Below are 16,215 nucleotides of genomic sequence, written 5' to 3'. Positions count from 1 at the left end.
GCGAGAGATCACGGGGAAGTGGAACCGGCCGTCCGCACCGTTTTGTGTCTTTTGAAATGGTGCACTTTACTTCGTTTATTAAAATCATTAATTACCTACAACAACAAAAAATTAGGTCATAAGCTAAAACTCTTTGGAGTAAAATGCATAGAGAGTAATTATATATTATCGTGGTCCTCCTTAGCTTTGGTTTTTTACTTTTTAGAAACATCATTTTTTTCCATAGATATATAGACACTTTGCCTATCACACTCTACTAAGCAAAATATATTTAATAGGAAATTGTCTATTTTGTTTGTTTGTTTGTATTTTTCCTGGTCCCAATTTTAATATGTTTAAAAACTGGAATTATATGAAAGTGTATGATGGTAGATGGTGACATGACATTGCCTGGTGTGACATCCAAACGGCAAATGTATGTACAAATTGAATGTAATCTATAATCTATATAGTTAAAAACAAGAAAGAAAAAGAGAGTGCAACATGGCTATATAAAGTTACTTAATCCTCTCATCCAAACGTCTTTTTGTGTTGTTTATATGATGGTGATATTATTTATAATTACTTGTTAAAAAAATATGTGAAGATTTCTAAAGTGTTTGGTCAAAATATATAAGAAATGAAATTCATACAAGAAAACTTAGGTTGGAAGGGATAATCAATCACATGGGGATCGATATCTCTCACCACCATGCATATGATTCCATGGATGGAGAGCTTTATCGAGGTTTTCGCCTATCACTAGCTATGATATGATCATGCACCTTTCCTTTTCCCGTGCACAACAACATTGACCTACTCTTTCTTTCTTTCTTTTTTACTACTATTTCTTCTTCGACCCCTATTCCTAATTTGTTTTATATAATAAGTATGTCTCCCTTGCTTACTTTGTCATCGACTACAATGTTTAAAACCACTTGGTTTATCAATCAATACTCGATCCCACTAGTTTAAATAACACTCGAGGTTATTATAAATATAAATATCGACGGTTGTTATATAAATATTGATTAGAGTAATCAAGAAACATGGAAAACAGTGTAATTATAGACGTACGAAGAGGTAATAATAGTGTCTTTATTGTATAAAGTCGAGATAACTACTACTCATTTATTTATAGATTTGAACAGATCTAAGATTTTGACCCAAAAAAAAAAAAAAAAAAAAAGAACAGATGTAAGATAAGATGCACACACAGTCACACACACATGAGTGATGACTCAGAGTTTCAGACAAACCGTTGTTAATTAAGGGAAGATAATTGCTTTCATTATCGTCTAAATAACTCACACGTCTGGCCGTTTGATAGTTTATTTGACTTTTCCACATAAATAATTTAGAGGTCGTCAAGAAATCGAGCAGCCAGATCATATATAAAACGTGAGAGAACTCACATAGTGGCGTCCCATAACTATGTATGTATCCATTTAAGACATGACTTTTTTTTTGGTTTCAATATATGTAATTGGATATTTTTAAAATTGCATACGTTTATCGTATCCAATCCCATTTTTCATATGGGTATGTCGCCCTGTGATCATAATGTGCAATAATGTGATAGAACAAAAGGACAACCATATTTACAATGAAAGTTCCAAGAGTTATTGAATTTCATTTATTACACAGTTTCTTTGATTGATATATACATATTGCTACTGAAGTATATATAAATGTCATTAAAAAATTAAATCACTTTTCAACATTTTTTACTAAACGTTTACCGTACGTAGTTGTATGCTATTATTACCGTATTACATTATATATAGATGTATTTTTTTTTTCCTGCATTCCTCCCACAAGTCAATACTCGATGCGCGATACTTGAATAACAAATCAATTATCAGGAACATAAACAAATGCACGAAGTAAATTATCATCAGGATGATATATCCTTGATTAGTCATCGGACTCGATACACATCGCCAAGTGACTAATTAAGTGAGTGCTCCACCAGGCGCCATCAAAGTGATTTGTGTATAAAAGACAAACCATTTAAGTATACAAACTCATTTAATCACATGTACCACAAAAATTTATAGTTAAGTATATTTTTATATGAACTTTCACAATGCGGCCGGCACATCAGCGTTCTCTAATAACATGAATGATATAAGAGCCTTTGATGATCTAATATATTTGTTTGGACAGTCAAGTTGAAAGAAAAGAAAGGTATATAACATTGCTTTTTATCATTAAAATTTGCAAGATAAAAGAGCTAATGGACCAATTTTTTCTCTTAAAAGTAAATATGATAATGGTGACAATTGTTTGACTTTGTTTAGACGGATATATGCTTGTGATAGGAATGTTCAAATATCCAAAAACACATGCACAAAGCAAAAGAGATACACCACATTGACGTGACAAGAGCATTGAGACAAAACTAAGAGACATAATAACAAAAATTGAATTGTTGTGTTTGGTTTTTGGTATTTTGCCAATCTTAAAAGTCAGTGTGTCACTCTCTTCTCTTTTCCTTTCCAACACCAATGTTTAAAACGATTGAGACGTCTTTTTTTTTTTTTTTTTTTGTAAGAAAAAACTTAATAGTAGTATATAAGGTTGTGCTTTTCTTTTGTGTGTTTTCTTATTTCTCGAATAATTTTTTTTTTCTTTTTTCTTGTTGTTGTTAAAGTTATTTGATCTATTGTAACATTAGTATTATGCTGTTATTTATTACTGGTTGTGAGGTTTTAAGATAGATCTTAAGTTTTTGACACGCAAACCATTTATTAAGTAAATATTCATATTTTATTGGTAAGCTGTATTATATAAAAAAAGATTTCATAACTTAAGTTCAATATTAACGCTAAAATAATAATGTCAAGATGATGACAACATTCGAGGAATTAATAAAACTTAAATGGCTTTAACAAACACAGATTCTGTTAGGAGGAAAGAAAGTAATGATGTCAAGATAATGACAACATAGGAAGTTTCAATAAATTAGATTGGTTCAAACAAACACCGATTCCGGTTTAGATAACACTAAGTTTTTAGTTCCACCATATGACTTCAGTTGATAATGTGGTATAACACGACGAAATCGTTTTTTTTCTTTTCTTTTTTTTCGTTCTTAAATGACAATTGTATGAAGAAAAAGCATTTGGACCAACCACATAAAGACTGGACTTACGAAGGGTGCTCTTGTATAACCCACAAAATGACTATAAACAACAATTTGGCGTTTACATTGTCCACGGTTTCGGCCCACGAACTTATTATTGACGAGCTGCCTGAGCCTGAGTAAACTACATATGTCCTGCATACTAGTATATTTCTTGTGTTGCTTTTGAACCTTGGGATCATCATGACTAACTTCTTTTTCCTGGTTCTTCTGTACATTGATCGGGAACTAGTCAAGTCTCTCGAGAATCAGGACAACAAATGAAATATTAGACTCCCTGGACCCAACCAAAAACTGATCTTTCAAACATTCATATCCAAATGGGAGAAAAGAGTGTGTGAAATCAAAAAGCGCTTCAAGGCAAAGGAAAATGATTTCTCAAGGCATTACCCTTCACCTGGTTCTTTAAATAACCCTTTTCATCATGAATCTCTGTAACCTTAGTTATTCCTGTCATTAGCAGCGCAATTGAATTCATATTCATCCTGATATGTAACCACCAACCATAGCAGGACCTGATCAGACTTGAAGATGGTTAAACTCAAACTATGCTCTCATCTGGTTTTAAGTCTGTCACCATTCTCAAAGATTGATGATATGGTTTAGTCAAGCATCTAAAAGAGCTCGTGTCTTTTATTAAGCAAGAAGGGTGGGGTTACATTTCTTACACAGAGGCATGCATACATATATAGATTGTGTCCGGATCCCCTAGGAACAAGAAGAGATCCTACTAAATTACTAATCATCACTTGTCTGAACTTTTCTTAGGAGTAACAGCGTCAACAATGGCTTCCACCTCTTCCTTCATCCGCCCGAGAACACCAGGTCCTTTAACATCACCGACTCTTGTCTTCTCATCAATGTCTTCACTTCTTCCATGAGTTTCGTTTCCATGAAACATCGATTCTCTCTCTTCCTTACTACTTCCATTCACATTTTTCTTCTCTTCTGGAAAAACCAGCAACCCAGATACAGAAACGATCTATGAGATCTTTTTTTAAAAATATAAAATTCTCTTTTTCGCCCAAATTAACCATCTTTTATAGAAACCTTAACAACCAAATAGCTCCTTGATTCAATTACATATAATCTAAATTTGATAAAGAGACTATAAGAATCTATATGGGACATAAGAATCTAAACGACGAAACAAAACGAAAACCATATAATTTTGTGAAATTGATTTACATGTATGTATATTCATAGGAGGGTTTGTATTACCAGAAAGAAAGCTCTGTTTTGGTTCCGTCATGGATGATCTTCCTGGTTCTTTCTTTGATCCTGTTATCGGATTCCCCCTGAAATGTAGATGAAGAATAGAAGAATGTGTTGTTGGGTAAGAGACGACACGATGTGTTCTAATATGAACCGTCCATCTAATCGAACATGAACGGTCTAGATCAAACCCGACACAGATGGTTTTTGTGTCCATAAACTTCTGGGGTTAAAGTTGATATTGTAAAACGTTAAGGGGCTTTAAGAGAAAATTTTAGGAATAAATATTAAAGTTGTACCGTTATTTTAAGAAAATTGCTTTCGTACCCCAAAATTTTCAAATTTCAAACGTTCTTACTTTCTTATTTTATTATAATAGAACGTTCTCTCTCTTCTTCTTTTAAACACTGCAAACTTTTTGTCAACATCAATCCCAATCACACACCCAATTCCAAGAAACAAATCTTTCATTTTTCCCCACATTGCAGTCCTAAAGCTTCAAATTTTTGAATCATTAGCTTCTGAAGTTGTGATTTTTCTTTGTATAATTCACAAAGCAAGGTCTCGAGTTGAGAAGATGGGTGGATCAGGAAATTGGATTAGATCACTAATATCTCATAGAAAACCAGTAGATGATCAGGTAATCTACAAAAAGCCTCCATCTCCGTTGGTTGCTTCTTACTATACAAAACATTTTACGTATGTGTTAATTGTGCAGCACGATAAATTAAGCGAGAAGAGCAGCAAGAAGAAATGGAAGCTCTGGAGGCTTTCATCGGAGAGCTTTACATCTTCTTCTTTCAAGAGCCGAGCAAGCTATGGAGCTTCTTCCTTAGGCTCAGAGCCTCCGTCTTTCTCTGCCGACGAGGCTTTCACTACTGCCATGGCAGCTCTCATTCGAGCTCCTCCAAAGGATTTCTTGGTTGTTAAGCGAGAATGGGCTTCAACTAGAATTCAAGCTGCTTTTCGTGCTTTCCTGGTATCTAACCTCTTGCCTAATCTGTAGTTTAACCATTTCTAAACCGTTTCCTTTTTGTGATTTAACATTTGGAATCATAAAGGTTTGCTCTTTAACATGTGCAAATCAAATTTAATTTGTGTACTATTGAATTCTTCCTTCTAAACTTATTCATTGCGTTTGTGCTGCTGTCTTTTTGCTTCTATAAACTTAATCTTGATCCGCTTGTTCATTGAGTTGTCTGTGATTCTAGCATCTAAACCTTCTCTGCGTTTGTTACCTTTTTCAGGCAAGACAGGCGTTTAGAGCTCTGAAGGCTGTAGTGAGAATTCAGGCAATATTTCGTGGCAGACAAGTTAGGAAACAAGCAGCTGTTACACTCAGGTGTATGCAAGCTCTTGTTCGTGTTCAGTCTCGTGTAAGAGCTCATCGTAGAGCGCCTTCTGATTCAGTTGAGCTCAAAGATCCTGTAAAGCAGACCGAGGTAAAATATAAATCATCAACTTGCAAGAGTTTTGAGTAAGATTATAAAACATTACTTTTAAGTATGCAAATCTGGTTGATGTTTTTATAGAAGGGTTGGTGTGGTAGCCCCAAAAGTATAAAGGAAGTGAAAACGAAGTTACAGATGAAGCAAGAAGGAGCTATCAAGAGGGAGAGAGCTATGGTTTATGCTCTCACACATCAGGTTGGTAAATGTAGTTTCAGAGCAGAAATTTAGACTGTTCGTTCATTGTAATAATGTCTGATGAGTTCGTTTTGGCAGTCGAAAACGTGTCCAAGTCCAAGCGGAAGAGTGCGCAAGAGTCCTGGTTGGAACTGGTATGAAGATGTAGGGACATTTTCAAGGAAAAGTAGTGAGAGCAGTGTAGTATCTGAATATGAGACTGTAAAAGTCAGAAAGAACAATCTTACTTCAACTAGAGTTCTAGCTAGACCTCCTCTTCTTCTTCCTCCAGTTTCTTCAGGCATGAGCTATGATTCTTTATATGATGAGACATCAACGTCGTCAACATCTCAATCACCAGTTACATTCTCTGGCAGTGTTCTTGATGGTGGTGGATACTATCGAAAGCCAAGCTATATGAGCCTGACACAATCCACTCAAGCCAAGCAGAGACAATCAGGATTATCTAGCAATGGAGATGCAAGACGCAGTGCTGGTTCAGACCAGTGTACTGATCTATACCCACCAGGGATAGTAACTGGAAGACATGTCTGGGCCAAGAGCCAGCGAAGCTAAAAGAGTGAGCAATGATGATTCCTATTTAGTCATTTTCAACAGCCTGTTGGTTTTCTATGTCTTGCTTCGGGTAAGGTTCATGTGAGACTTATACACGAACTATAAATACAGAAACGGCTTCTGTGTACCATTTACATATAAGAATATTGATGAGAAGTTATTTGAGCTTGTATTTTGGCTACTTAGGCCACTTCTGAATAACTTCGATTCTGAGTCATTTTGTTCCTCCTTGTTTGTCAAATCTTCACTACGGATGCCTTTCACTGTTTACTTGCATATTTCAAGAATTAAGGTAGACTTGTAAACAGAATATATGGAAAATGGTAACTGGGAACTTGTTTGAAAATTTATATTGTGAGAGAAGGTAAAAAGAGTCAGATACAACATAGTAAATCTTAATCAGATGAAATCATCCACGACTATGATGGTGGAGATGGGTGTATGGAGAACACTGATCAGCTTAAGCTTATTGCTTAAGAGGAGCTTTCTTCTCTCGGTCTGCAATTCTAGCAGGGGCGTTTGAGTGTGACTTGAACCGGCCTCTACCGCCTTCGTCTCTCTCCTAAATATTCCAAGATATGAAGTATAAGTTAAGTAGTCTCATAATGGAACAGAGATCAAAATTCATAGATTTGCACGACTAGCTTATGTGAATGGATAGGGATATAATTCGTTTATGTACCTTTTTCTTGACGATCTGAACAACATCTTCATCTTCAAGATGTTGAGAAAGACCACAATTCTGAGGATTGTGCCTTGCGCTTGTGCCCCAAACGAGTGCATACTTCATATCCTTCACGAGAGTCCTGTGGACGTGGTTACAGAAGTCTTCCACTGTGCAGCCACCTCGATCCTGATGAATTACAAGTAATCAAAGATGAATATCATAGGTACGGAAGGTTTTCTTGGGTATCTTGCAATGAGAAAAGAACAAACTTACAGATGAGAGGACAAAAGGCTCATCAAAATCTGGTTGCTGGCCTTGCGGCTTTGAGTAAACTCTCACAAGGCCCATTTCATCCCACATCCTTGCAAGTAGTCTGTCTAAGTTTAGCTGTTTCAAGGAGCAGTAAAATATGAAACTCAGAAAAAAAATGGAAACTAGAACAGAACTGGAGTTATAGCATTTACATCCTTGCAGATCTAAGACTACTCTATCGAAATGTTATAAAACTTGCCTTTAGATTGCAGCTAATAACAATGGAATTTGGCTGCCGCGATAGTCTATCCACATCATCAATTCCAACAACATCTATTTTGTTGTAGACATATACACACTTAATATATTTGCGGTTGCCTTCAATGACATCGATAAAGTCATCCACTGTGGCATTCTCACGGAATAGCACCTGCAAAACTCCTCACCACAGCAGATACTACGATAAGAAAGCTTTTAAAAACTCACAAATGTCTGAGGCTGAACTGATAGAAGTATAAAGTTTGAACCACGTACCTCAGCATTGTGAATCTTGTATTCGTGCAGGATTTGATAACAGAGCTTCTCATCAATGTGAGTCAAGGGCGCTGTAGTGTTGAAAGAGATTCCACCAGTCTTTTTCTTTTTGAAATATATCTGGTAAACAAAGAAAAGAAAAATATATATATAAATCACATTCTACAGGAAAAGAAACCAATATTCTGGATGGAACATCAACATGCCATGTAAATGAGAAGGAGAGTCTTCACAGACTATTCAATGCTACATCTATAATTTAACACTGTAGATAAGACAAGCTTTACCTGTGGAGGAGTTTTGTTTAGCCGCAAGCCCACTGCCTCAAGTTCCTTAGTCAGAATTTGCCTGTGGCCTTCACTCTAACAATTTTTGAAGAGCAAAAAAGCGATTAATAAATGAGTGCATCATGACAAGTAAATAGCAATTCACATGGAAAACTAAACCATAACTCACCTTTGAGGCATCAAGAACCATCAACACAAGGTCGGAAGACTTTGCAACAGCAATGACCTGAGATATTAGCAGTCATAATCAAAGTTTGTATCATCTTGATTATATTTTTCTGATTGGTGAGAAACTTAGGAATCAATCATAAATATTTAACTTGAGCACCCTAAAAAGAAATCAGATAACCAAGCAAGAAATTAATTCCAACCTGCCTTCCTCGCCCTTTTCCTTCCGAAGCACCTTCGATAATCCCAGGAAGATCGAGAAGCTGAATCTTTGTGTCATTGTAGTGAATTACACCAGGGATGCATGTAAGTGTTGTAAATTCATATGAGGCTGCTTCAGAATGAGTTCCAGTTAACATAGTCAAAAGCGTGGACTTTCCGACACTGCAAAGTACAACCACTTCCATCAGCTTTCCCAAACCCAATCCAGCAACTTCTTTAGGAGCAATATAATATAGCCAAAAGGGGAAATATATGTGAAATGGGTCTTGTGAGCATAATTATCAATGACATTTAACCTTGGAAATCCTATTAGTGCAACACGTCCATGACCATACTTGGTAACTTCAAAACCTTCCCCACCTCCACTAGCACCCTGTTAAAGGAATTTGGAAGACAATTACAAACTAAAAGCAGTAATGAGACTCTAGTTCAGGTACAAGAAGCACAGGTACATTTGGTCACATAGCAGGAAATTCCTCAGTAGGTTATAGCCCTAATCAGATAAGCTAGGAAGACGAATGAAAAAGTTGCACACCGTCTATTTGAGTTGTATACATACAGCAATAGCAAAGAAAAGTATAACGATGACCCGAGTAATAAAGGAAAAAAACACGTTTCGAGAATCACTCAGGTCTATAGAAATAAGCGTATAGGCTAATGGTTTAGTCAATCAATTATTAAGAACTTGCATTACTTTTGGAGGCTCTAAAAGTTGTGTCCTGAGCTTTGCAATCTTTGCCTTGAGCTGACCAAGATGATACTCTGTCCATCAAGCAAAAACATTATCAGTTAGCTGACAGTTATTCTGTTAATTTCAGGAAATGTCAGATCGGAAAAGGAGAACATAAGCAGCAAATGAAAAATGTCAAAGCTACTATCTGGCATAAGTATCTATTATGAATTTTAGAGGATCGTCATCCAGATTCATCTCCTAAGGTGAACAGCATGAAAATCCTATATGTGAAAAGAGAACCTGTAGCTTTATTCTTTTGCGTCCGAGCCATCTCGGCCTCGATTTCTTTAATCCTTTCGATGATCCCCATTGTGTTTTAGTTGTTTCTGCTAATATCACTAAAGAGAAGAAAAGACAAAGATTTCAGTTTCTAAACTCACAATCAGACACGTAACGACAATCAGATAGTTCAGAGATTATCATATAACTCAAAAACTGCTGAGATTGGTATTTTAAAGTCAGAGCTAAATTAAACTCGAAGAATAAATCAAAAGCATAAATTAGCATAGCAATCAAAAACGAAATCCACCCAATAAAGAATATCCAAAACGAAGTTTTCGATAAAAGACAAAAGCTGAGCTCTTGACGTCAACTGTGTAATCGAAACCAAAAAAAAAAAAAAAGGCATGTCGGGACATCGATTCCCAACATGAATTCTATCAAACCAGCTCGAAAAGGAAGATACATGTAAAGATATGCGATTTCAAAAATACCTAAGTAGCTAAATCAAAGCCTCTGCATGAATAAGTTGGAAGATTTGATGTGCGACTCACAGTAGAAGTGGTGAAGGCGATCTCCGGAGAAGTGAGGGAGAGAGATAGATGGAGGGACGAGAGAGAGCACGCCTGTACAAAGAGCAATAGGGCGCACAAAAAAAATGTTATGGGCCGATTTTATTGTATTTTAGAGCCCAAAAGGCCTACTTTCACATTTGATGCTCTTATTTAGTGAAACGGTGCGTTTAACATCAGTATTTAAACGCAGCGATTTTTATTTTTGTGTAAGAAGTTGAATGAATCAACTCATTCGGTAATCTGGTTTAGTTCGGTTTCAAGATTTCGCACGAAAAAGGCATATAGAGTAAGAGAAGCGTTCATATCAATTCTGAACACCAGTTAGTAATCGCGTTTAAATCACAAAAACTACCTGAAAACTACAAGTCTACGAAAATAAAAGAAAAAACCGAGCAGTTCATCTCACATCCACGGCAGTAAATTTATACGGAAAGAAACGCTACAACAAACCGTTTCTTGATCTCTTCACTACTCTAGCTTTGGTTACCGGTGACTGTTTCTGAGAAAGTTCTTTTACCTGCAACATAATCTCACTAGGAATCGCCATTGACCCCTGTTTCTTCAGACCTCCCTGCAAATACATAACCATTCACCGTTTAAATCTTAAACCAAATTTAATTATTGGTTGACTGACTCTGTTTTATGTTAATATCATCTCGGAAGTACTAACCATCCTGTTTGAAGCAGTCTGAGACAAGCAAGCTCTTCGTAAATTTCGCCATTTGTCCTATCAGAGGAGACAGTTGTAGTGTTAAAGAACCAAAAAAAAAAAAAAAGGATAATAATATTTGGGTAGATCGAGTTTAGATTAAAGTTGAACCAACCTTAAGATCCACAGAGGTACGGTACGCCGATGATGAAAATGAAAGCCTTTTGATCTCAGACCATTTCCCTACTCCATGTTTGGACACACCTTCGACAAGTTTTACAACTTCGGAGAGAGTCCAAGCTCGGTGATGCTTCCTTCTAATTGCAATTTGCGTGACTGGTAGATCAACGCTATTATTATCATCTGAGCTATCTCCAGGTGAGTCTAAGTTCTCTGGCTCCGTGATGTCTTGATCCACTTCATTAAAAATTAGTTTTAAATGGTCCTTCCTGCTCTGATAGCAAAATATAGATAAAGCAGTGAGAAATTGTGTCATACCAAAAATCCAAAATATTCTTAAATAGATGATAAGACAAAGACTATTAACAAACCATCTCAAGTAAAAAAAAACACTTAAGTTAAGAGCGAGTGAGACCGTTTTCCTCAAAGTTTAAGGATTACTTTCGAGAGATATAATAGCAATATGGCTTACATATTGACAAAATTCTATCCGCTATAACAGAGATGCTAAAGTGATCTTACTTCTTTCTGGACAGGTCCAGAAGCAGATTTGACACCTGAAACTCGGTTCACATCATTGTTCCACTGAGATGGACTTAGATTTAGGTTACTCTCATCTGGAGTACCTTTCACCTCCGATGACTTGGAATGAAATTCCTACAAAATGTTCAGGCAAACTAGATAAGTTCTTCTCTATTCCTTTTTTTCCAGTGTGTGACAATAGGCATAGATCATCTAGCACGGGCCAGATATAAAAAAAATATTGTGATAGCTCATGTGAAAAGGAATATGGTTAATAAAGATATTGAAAAGAAAGAGCAATAGAGTCGTACCCCCAGAGCCATTATGTTTTCTCTTGGACGGCTTCTCCTTACATGAGAAACATAGGGAACCTGAACTCTGGAACCAGCAAGGGATACCATCCTGGTGATAACAACTCTCCCTCCTGAAGAAACGGCTTGAATAGAGCTCTGTTCTTTTGAAGGGATCATTGACTCATCATTTTGCTGTTTTTCATCGGGTTTTGAAATTTCTTCAATATATCTCCTAGTAGGCTTCCTAACTCTTTTTGCAGACCTATATTCACCTTCAAAATCTTCATTTCCAGAATAATGGTCCACAAAAGTTTCAACAGGACTATAACCAAAATCATTTGAATGTCCCTTTGTGCAATCAGGACTAGATGGCGTATCTTTGCTTTCAGTAGCTCTTTCTTCATCTACTGCATCCTTGCTAAAAGCCTCACCTGAATCTTGACCTCCACTAATCAGTTTGTTATTAGCTATTGTCAGGCTAGTTGTTGGTACAACACATGAATTAATCGATCCCAATGTGATCCTCCTTTTCAGCCATTGTTTGTCCTTGCAAGTAGTTTCACGACCAAACTTTGCTCTGAATGTTTCTTGCAATGCTTTGATTGAAAGATTATCCAAGTATGTCTCGCCTGCTACTCTAGAAAATTCAGTTTGCGAGGCAGCAGTTGACAAAGCAGGTTCTTTAGGACTACCAGTAGCATTTAAGTATGGTGACACATCCCCAGATTGAATCATACTACATCCATTTGATGGAAAAAGAAGTGGTTCCCGCAGCAAATCTTCGGATTGGACTTGCTCTTCATTCTCACACAGCACACTAGTAATCTTAAATTGGGTCTCTGGAAGAGCAATAAGCATCTGTGACTGCAAAAGTTTCAACGGTGAAGTAAAATTGATGGATTAAACAGCCATCTTATACAAGATACTTATCATACAAGAAACAATATTAGAAATTTATGTTTCTAGAATTTGAAGAAAGAAAACAGACCTCAAGTCGAGAATTCAAATTTTCTGTATTTGCCTCTGCAGTTTCCGACTCGAATAAGCCTGGTTTCAATAGTTATGTTGGATAAGCCAGGAGGCACAAATGATTACAAACTACAAAATAATTGACAGTCCTAGACATCACATAGGGATACAACAGGAAACACATTTACACATAGAAGCCTCCGACATTGCAAGTAAACCAATAAATACCCTTTTCGTGCAGTCTTAAGGAATCCTACTCGCTATTTTGTGTATGCAATTAGTCTTTCCCAAAAATATAGGCACATTAGACAAATTAAACTAACAAAAGCTCAAACAGGAGTCATTCAACATGCATAATAAGCTTAGAGTGAAAAAGACAAACCTTCGAAACTTTCTAGCTGCAGAAATTGAGAAGGCGACCCTTCATCGAGAATGTCCTCAGTAGGTATAGGATCTGGCAAAACAGGCATATCATTCTCGTTGTTCTTAAGTAATTCTTTGACCTCCAACATTTCTTCATCAGTTGCAGGAACTAGTCTCCCATCTCCTGCAACCTAAAGCATCCACATAACCAATCTCAAATAAGATAACAAAAAGCTAAAACTTATAATTCGCAGTAGTCAGAATTCTCAATTCCAGGATCAGCAAAAGCATCAAATTTCTTAATTCTATAACTCTCAGAAACACATTTATGAACATACCCGCACAAGCTTGTAAGGAACAGGATTTCCAGTTTGATTTCTTGAAGAGAGTGATCCACTTCTTGACTGGAAAATACTGTCTCGAAACATCTCTTCATAGTCTTCCACAGTTCCAAACATTGTTTCCAAATAGTAATCTACTGAATGCAACTTCAAGCGTACAAACTGAAATCACCAAAAAAACTAAAAATAATAAGCAAATAAACCTATCTACAATATATTATCAAAAATAAGAACAAATTTTACACAATACCATAACTTTATACTCAAAATTCAAGTTTCACCCTTAGAAACATTCAACGAGAGAACAACAATATCACCTCTTGGAAATAATAGTAAAAAGGTTTCGAATTTTTTTTGGGGGTAAACCAAAGGTCTCAAATTTGAGCTACTCTTTTTCAAATTTGCAAGTAGCAGTCCTCAGAGTCATGTTTTTGACAGATTCTACAAATTTTAACTCCGAATACACTAAATTAAACAATCCCAACACTGAAATTTCACGCTAGAAACATGTAAAAGTAACAAAAACATCAGCAAACCCAGTAACGAATACACCAGCGAGTTACCTGAGAAAGTAGAACGCGAACGGAGAAGAAAAAACTAAACTTTCCAGTGAGCTCGAAATTTCATCGGAGGAGGAGCTTCTTGACTAAGCAAAAAGGTTGGCAATTTCAGAAAATTTTTGTTCTGCTTTTTTTTTTTTTTTGGCTCGCTTTCGGCTTTTTTTTCCCTAATACAGTGCAACACAGGTCCGGATTCCAAAGTTATTTATTCGCTCGATTTCAGAATGCCAATTGGGATCCGCATGGTTTTGCGGGAAGCTCCTAGATTTTGCCACGTCATCAAATAACGAAATATCTGCGGAAAAAGAGTGAACTGCGTTCCGTCCCGACTCTCGTGTACTGCAACTGCGTGTCGTCTTACACTTCCGTATTTGGATTACGTGTCGTCTTAAAGCTCAAAAAAAACTGCAACCATGAGAATCTCGCATGGTTTGGATTTACAGAAACAGGCAATGATTGGATATCAATGAAGAGAAGACCAAAAAGGAGAAAAACAGAAGAATCAAAGTCGAAATCTTGTGTAAACTTTACAACAAGTTTCTTCAATGTATAAACCAACAATAACTAAGAGCTCTTTTAAACTGAAAAATCAACTTTCCATATAGGCTGGTTGGTTTAGCTATCATTTCAACATAGACATTACAGAAGTAGAACTCAACTCTCCTTGTTTCTCCTCAGTCAATAAGCTCTGAATATGAATCTACGATGACCAACTTAGGTGTTCTTGATAATATACTAACCGGATCTAAATCTCTTTTGGTTAGCTTTCCCATCAGACTTCAAAGTTCCACTAGATTCACCTTCTGATGAAGCATCCACTGATCTTGCAAAAGAATGAGAGAGGTCACCGTAAAGGCTAGCCACTCTTCTGATATTGTTGTTGAGCTCTTTAATCAAACCCACGTTTCGACCCAAATTTTCGGGCTGTTTCGACTCGTGGTTCTGGTTGATCTCGTTGATCAGTAACCGGTTCTGATCTAAAATGTCTTGAACATCCACAAAGCTCTTCTGGAAACTCTGCAACAATTTACCATCCATATTGTGTCTGTCTCCAAATCCTGACAATACATCTCCTTCCATTCCCTGTTTTCCGGACAAGACCGAAATCTTGATTGATCTTTTAATTCCTGTAAAATGGAAAGCCAAGAAAAAGGATCAAATTCACATAAAAACGTTGACTAGAAACAGTTTCAATAACACAAGATGATTATTCTCCATGCGTTGACCTGACCCTATCTTGATTTCAGAGCTCTAATCCATTTAATCTCACATAAGATTCCACTACTAGTACACAGGCTTTTCCAGTTACAATCCAATATTAAATACCCTCAATTTCAGACAAGATCTCAACAGGATTCAGCTTAAAAAAGTCATGATTCGTACAAAGTGAAGGAAAAAAACAAAACTTTGTTCTTATGAACCAAGAGGGAAAGAGATCTATAAAGGTGAGAAGTAAAAGCTGGCCCAGAAATAGCCTTAGTAACTTCACAAAAGTAGAAACAGATTCAGATAAGATTAGCAATCCTCAAAAATTCAAAACACCCAGAAACCAAAAGCAAATGCCATAATCTACAAACCCTAAACAAAAGACGACAAATGAATACAACCGAGAATTGATAAAAGTTCCGATCCAGTTTCCTTACCTTCGGAAGTAGAAACCAAAACAAAAAAAAAGCTCCGATGACTGATTGGAGATGGAGATAGAGAGAATATTATTCTCGGGAAACAAACAAAGAATCTTCTTTTTTATCGATAATTTTATAGGATGACAACAATTATTGGCTACTGTTAAAAAAAAATCTACTTATGTCTTTTGAGACGGAGATATTTGAACCCCTAAACCTTTACGGTCAAAGAAAATTTCCCTATAAAAGAAAAATATCTTTTTGCCTGTACTTTGCTCTGAATCTCGATTTTTGCAGAGATACGGACGGAGGTTGGAGAAGCCAGACATCTGGATCCGAAGCTTGTAAACCGGACCCGTAAAAAGCTTCGTGCTGTTTTTGGCTACTTCGGTTAAACAGCATGTCGTTTCGATTTTAAATAAAACGCCACGTAGTTTACATGCGTGAGAAATCAATCAATTTTTAACCTTCTGACGTAGGGGCATTCTCGTCACATCCTTTTGTCTCACTCTC

At 36.4% G+C, this 16,215-nt stretch overlaps 5 protein-coding genes across 7 annotated transcripts; 1 reads left to right on the top strand and 4 right to left on the bottom strand.

Moving 5' to 3' along the window:
* Positions 1-3,725: 3,725 nt before the first annotated feature.
* LOC17896782 lies at positions 3,726-4,461 on the bottom strand. Its single transcript, XM_023790187.1, has 2 exons — positions 4,349-4,461; positions 3,726-4,075 (listed from the first exon to the last, which is right to left on the bottom strand). The coding sequence occupies exons 1-2, from the start codon at positions 4,377-4,379 to the stop codon at positions 3,873-3,875; spliced, it is 234 nt and encodes a 77-aa protein (XP_023645955.1). The 5' UTR covers positions 4,380-4,461; the 3' UTR covers positions 3,726-3,872.
* Positions 4,462-4,776: 315 nt separating this feature from the next.
* Positions 4,777-6,768, top strand: LOC17898402 (protein IQ-DOMAIN 14). The gene is made up of 5 exons (XM_006304823.2): positions 4,777-4,982; positions 5,061-5,321; positions 5,590-5,784; positions 5,875-5,988; positions 6,067-6,768. The coding sequence occupies exons 1-5, from the start codon at positions 4,920-4,922 to the stop codon at positions 6,541-6,543; spliced, it is 1,110 nt and encodes a 369-aa protein (XP_006304885.1). The 5' UTR covers positions 4,777-4,919; the 3' UTR covers positions 6,544-6,768.
* Positions 6,769-6,866: 98 nt separating this feature from the next.
* On the bottom strand, positions 6,867-10,264 carry LOC17899373 (developmentally-regulated G-protein 1). 2 transcript variants are annotated; one of them, XM_006307649.2, is made up of 12 exons: positions 10,180-10,264; positions 9,647-9,744; positions 9,368-9,435; positions 8,970-9,046; positions 8,655-8,835; positions 8,453-8,509; positions 8,284-8,358; positions 7,997-8,116; positions 7,722-7,892; positions 7,484-7,597; positions 7,226-7,396; positions 6,867-7,105 (listed from the first exon to the last, which is right to left on the bottom strand). In XM_006307649.2, exons 2-12 carry the CDS (start codon positions 9,714-9,716, stop codon positions 7,010-7,012), a joined length of 1,200 nt encoding a protein of 399 aa, XP_006307711.1. In that variant the 5' UTR covers positions 9,717-9,744; positions 10,180-10,264; the 3' UTR covers positions 6,867-7,009. The 2 variants fall into 2 exon arrangements, with proteins under 2 accessions (XP_006307711.1, XP_023645865.1); XM_023790097.1 differs by having other exon boundaries at positions 10,120-10,234.
* A 218-nt stretch (positions 10,265-10,482) lies between these two features.
* On the bottom strand, positions 10,483-14,233 carry LOC17897993. 2 transcript variants are annotated; one of them, XM_023790072.1, is made up of 9 exons: positions 14,081-14,233; positions 13,515-13,679; positions 13,196-13,367; positions 12,833-12,891; positions 11,863-12,702; positions 11,552-11,686; positions 11,025-11,303; positions 10,871-10,927; positions 10,483-10,771 (listed from the first exon to the last, which is right to left on the bottom strand). In XM_023790072.1, the coding sequence occupies exons 2-9, from the start codon at positions 13,632-13,634 to the stop codon at positions 10,640-10,642; spliced, it is 1,794 nt and encodes a 597-aa protein (XP_023645840.1). In that variant the 5' UTR covers positions 13,635-13,679; positions 14,081-14,233; the 3' UTR covers positions 10,483-10,639. The 2 variants fall into 2 exon arrangements, with proteins under 2 accessions (XP_023645840.1, XP_006304808.1); XM_006304746.2 differs by having other exon boundaries at positions 11,863-12,708; positions 14,081-14,232.
* A 342-nt stretch (positions 14,234-14,575) lies between these two features.
* On the bottom strand, positions 14,576-16,161 carry LOC17897560 (protein ELF4-LIKE 4). The gene is made up of 2 exons (XM_006304509.2): positions 15,721-16,161; positions 14,576-15,204 (listed from the first exon to the last, which is right to left on the bottom strand). The coding sequence occupies exon 2, from the start codon at positions 15,155-15,157 to the stop codon at positions 14,813-14,815; it is 345 nt and encodes a 114-aa protein (XP_006304571.1). The 5' UTR covers positions 15,158-15,204; positions 15,721-16,161; the 3' UTR covers positions 14,576-14,812.
* Positions 16,162-16,215: the final 54 nt, after the last annotated feature.

Source organism: Capsella rubella, unplaced genomic scaffold, assembly GCF_000375325.1.
Source record: "Capsella rubella cultivar Monte Gargano unplaced genomic scaffold, Caprub1_0 scaffold_1, whole genome shotgun sequence".
Lineage (NCBI taxonomy): Eukaryota > Viridiplantae > Streptophyta > Magnoliopsida > Brassicales > Brassicaceae > Capsella > Capsella rubella.
This window is presented reverse-complemented; position numbering and strand designations above follow the sequence as displayed.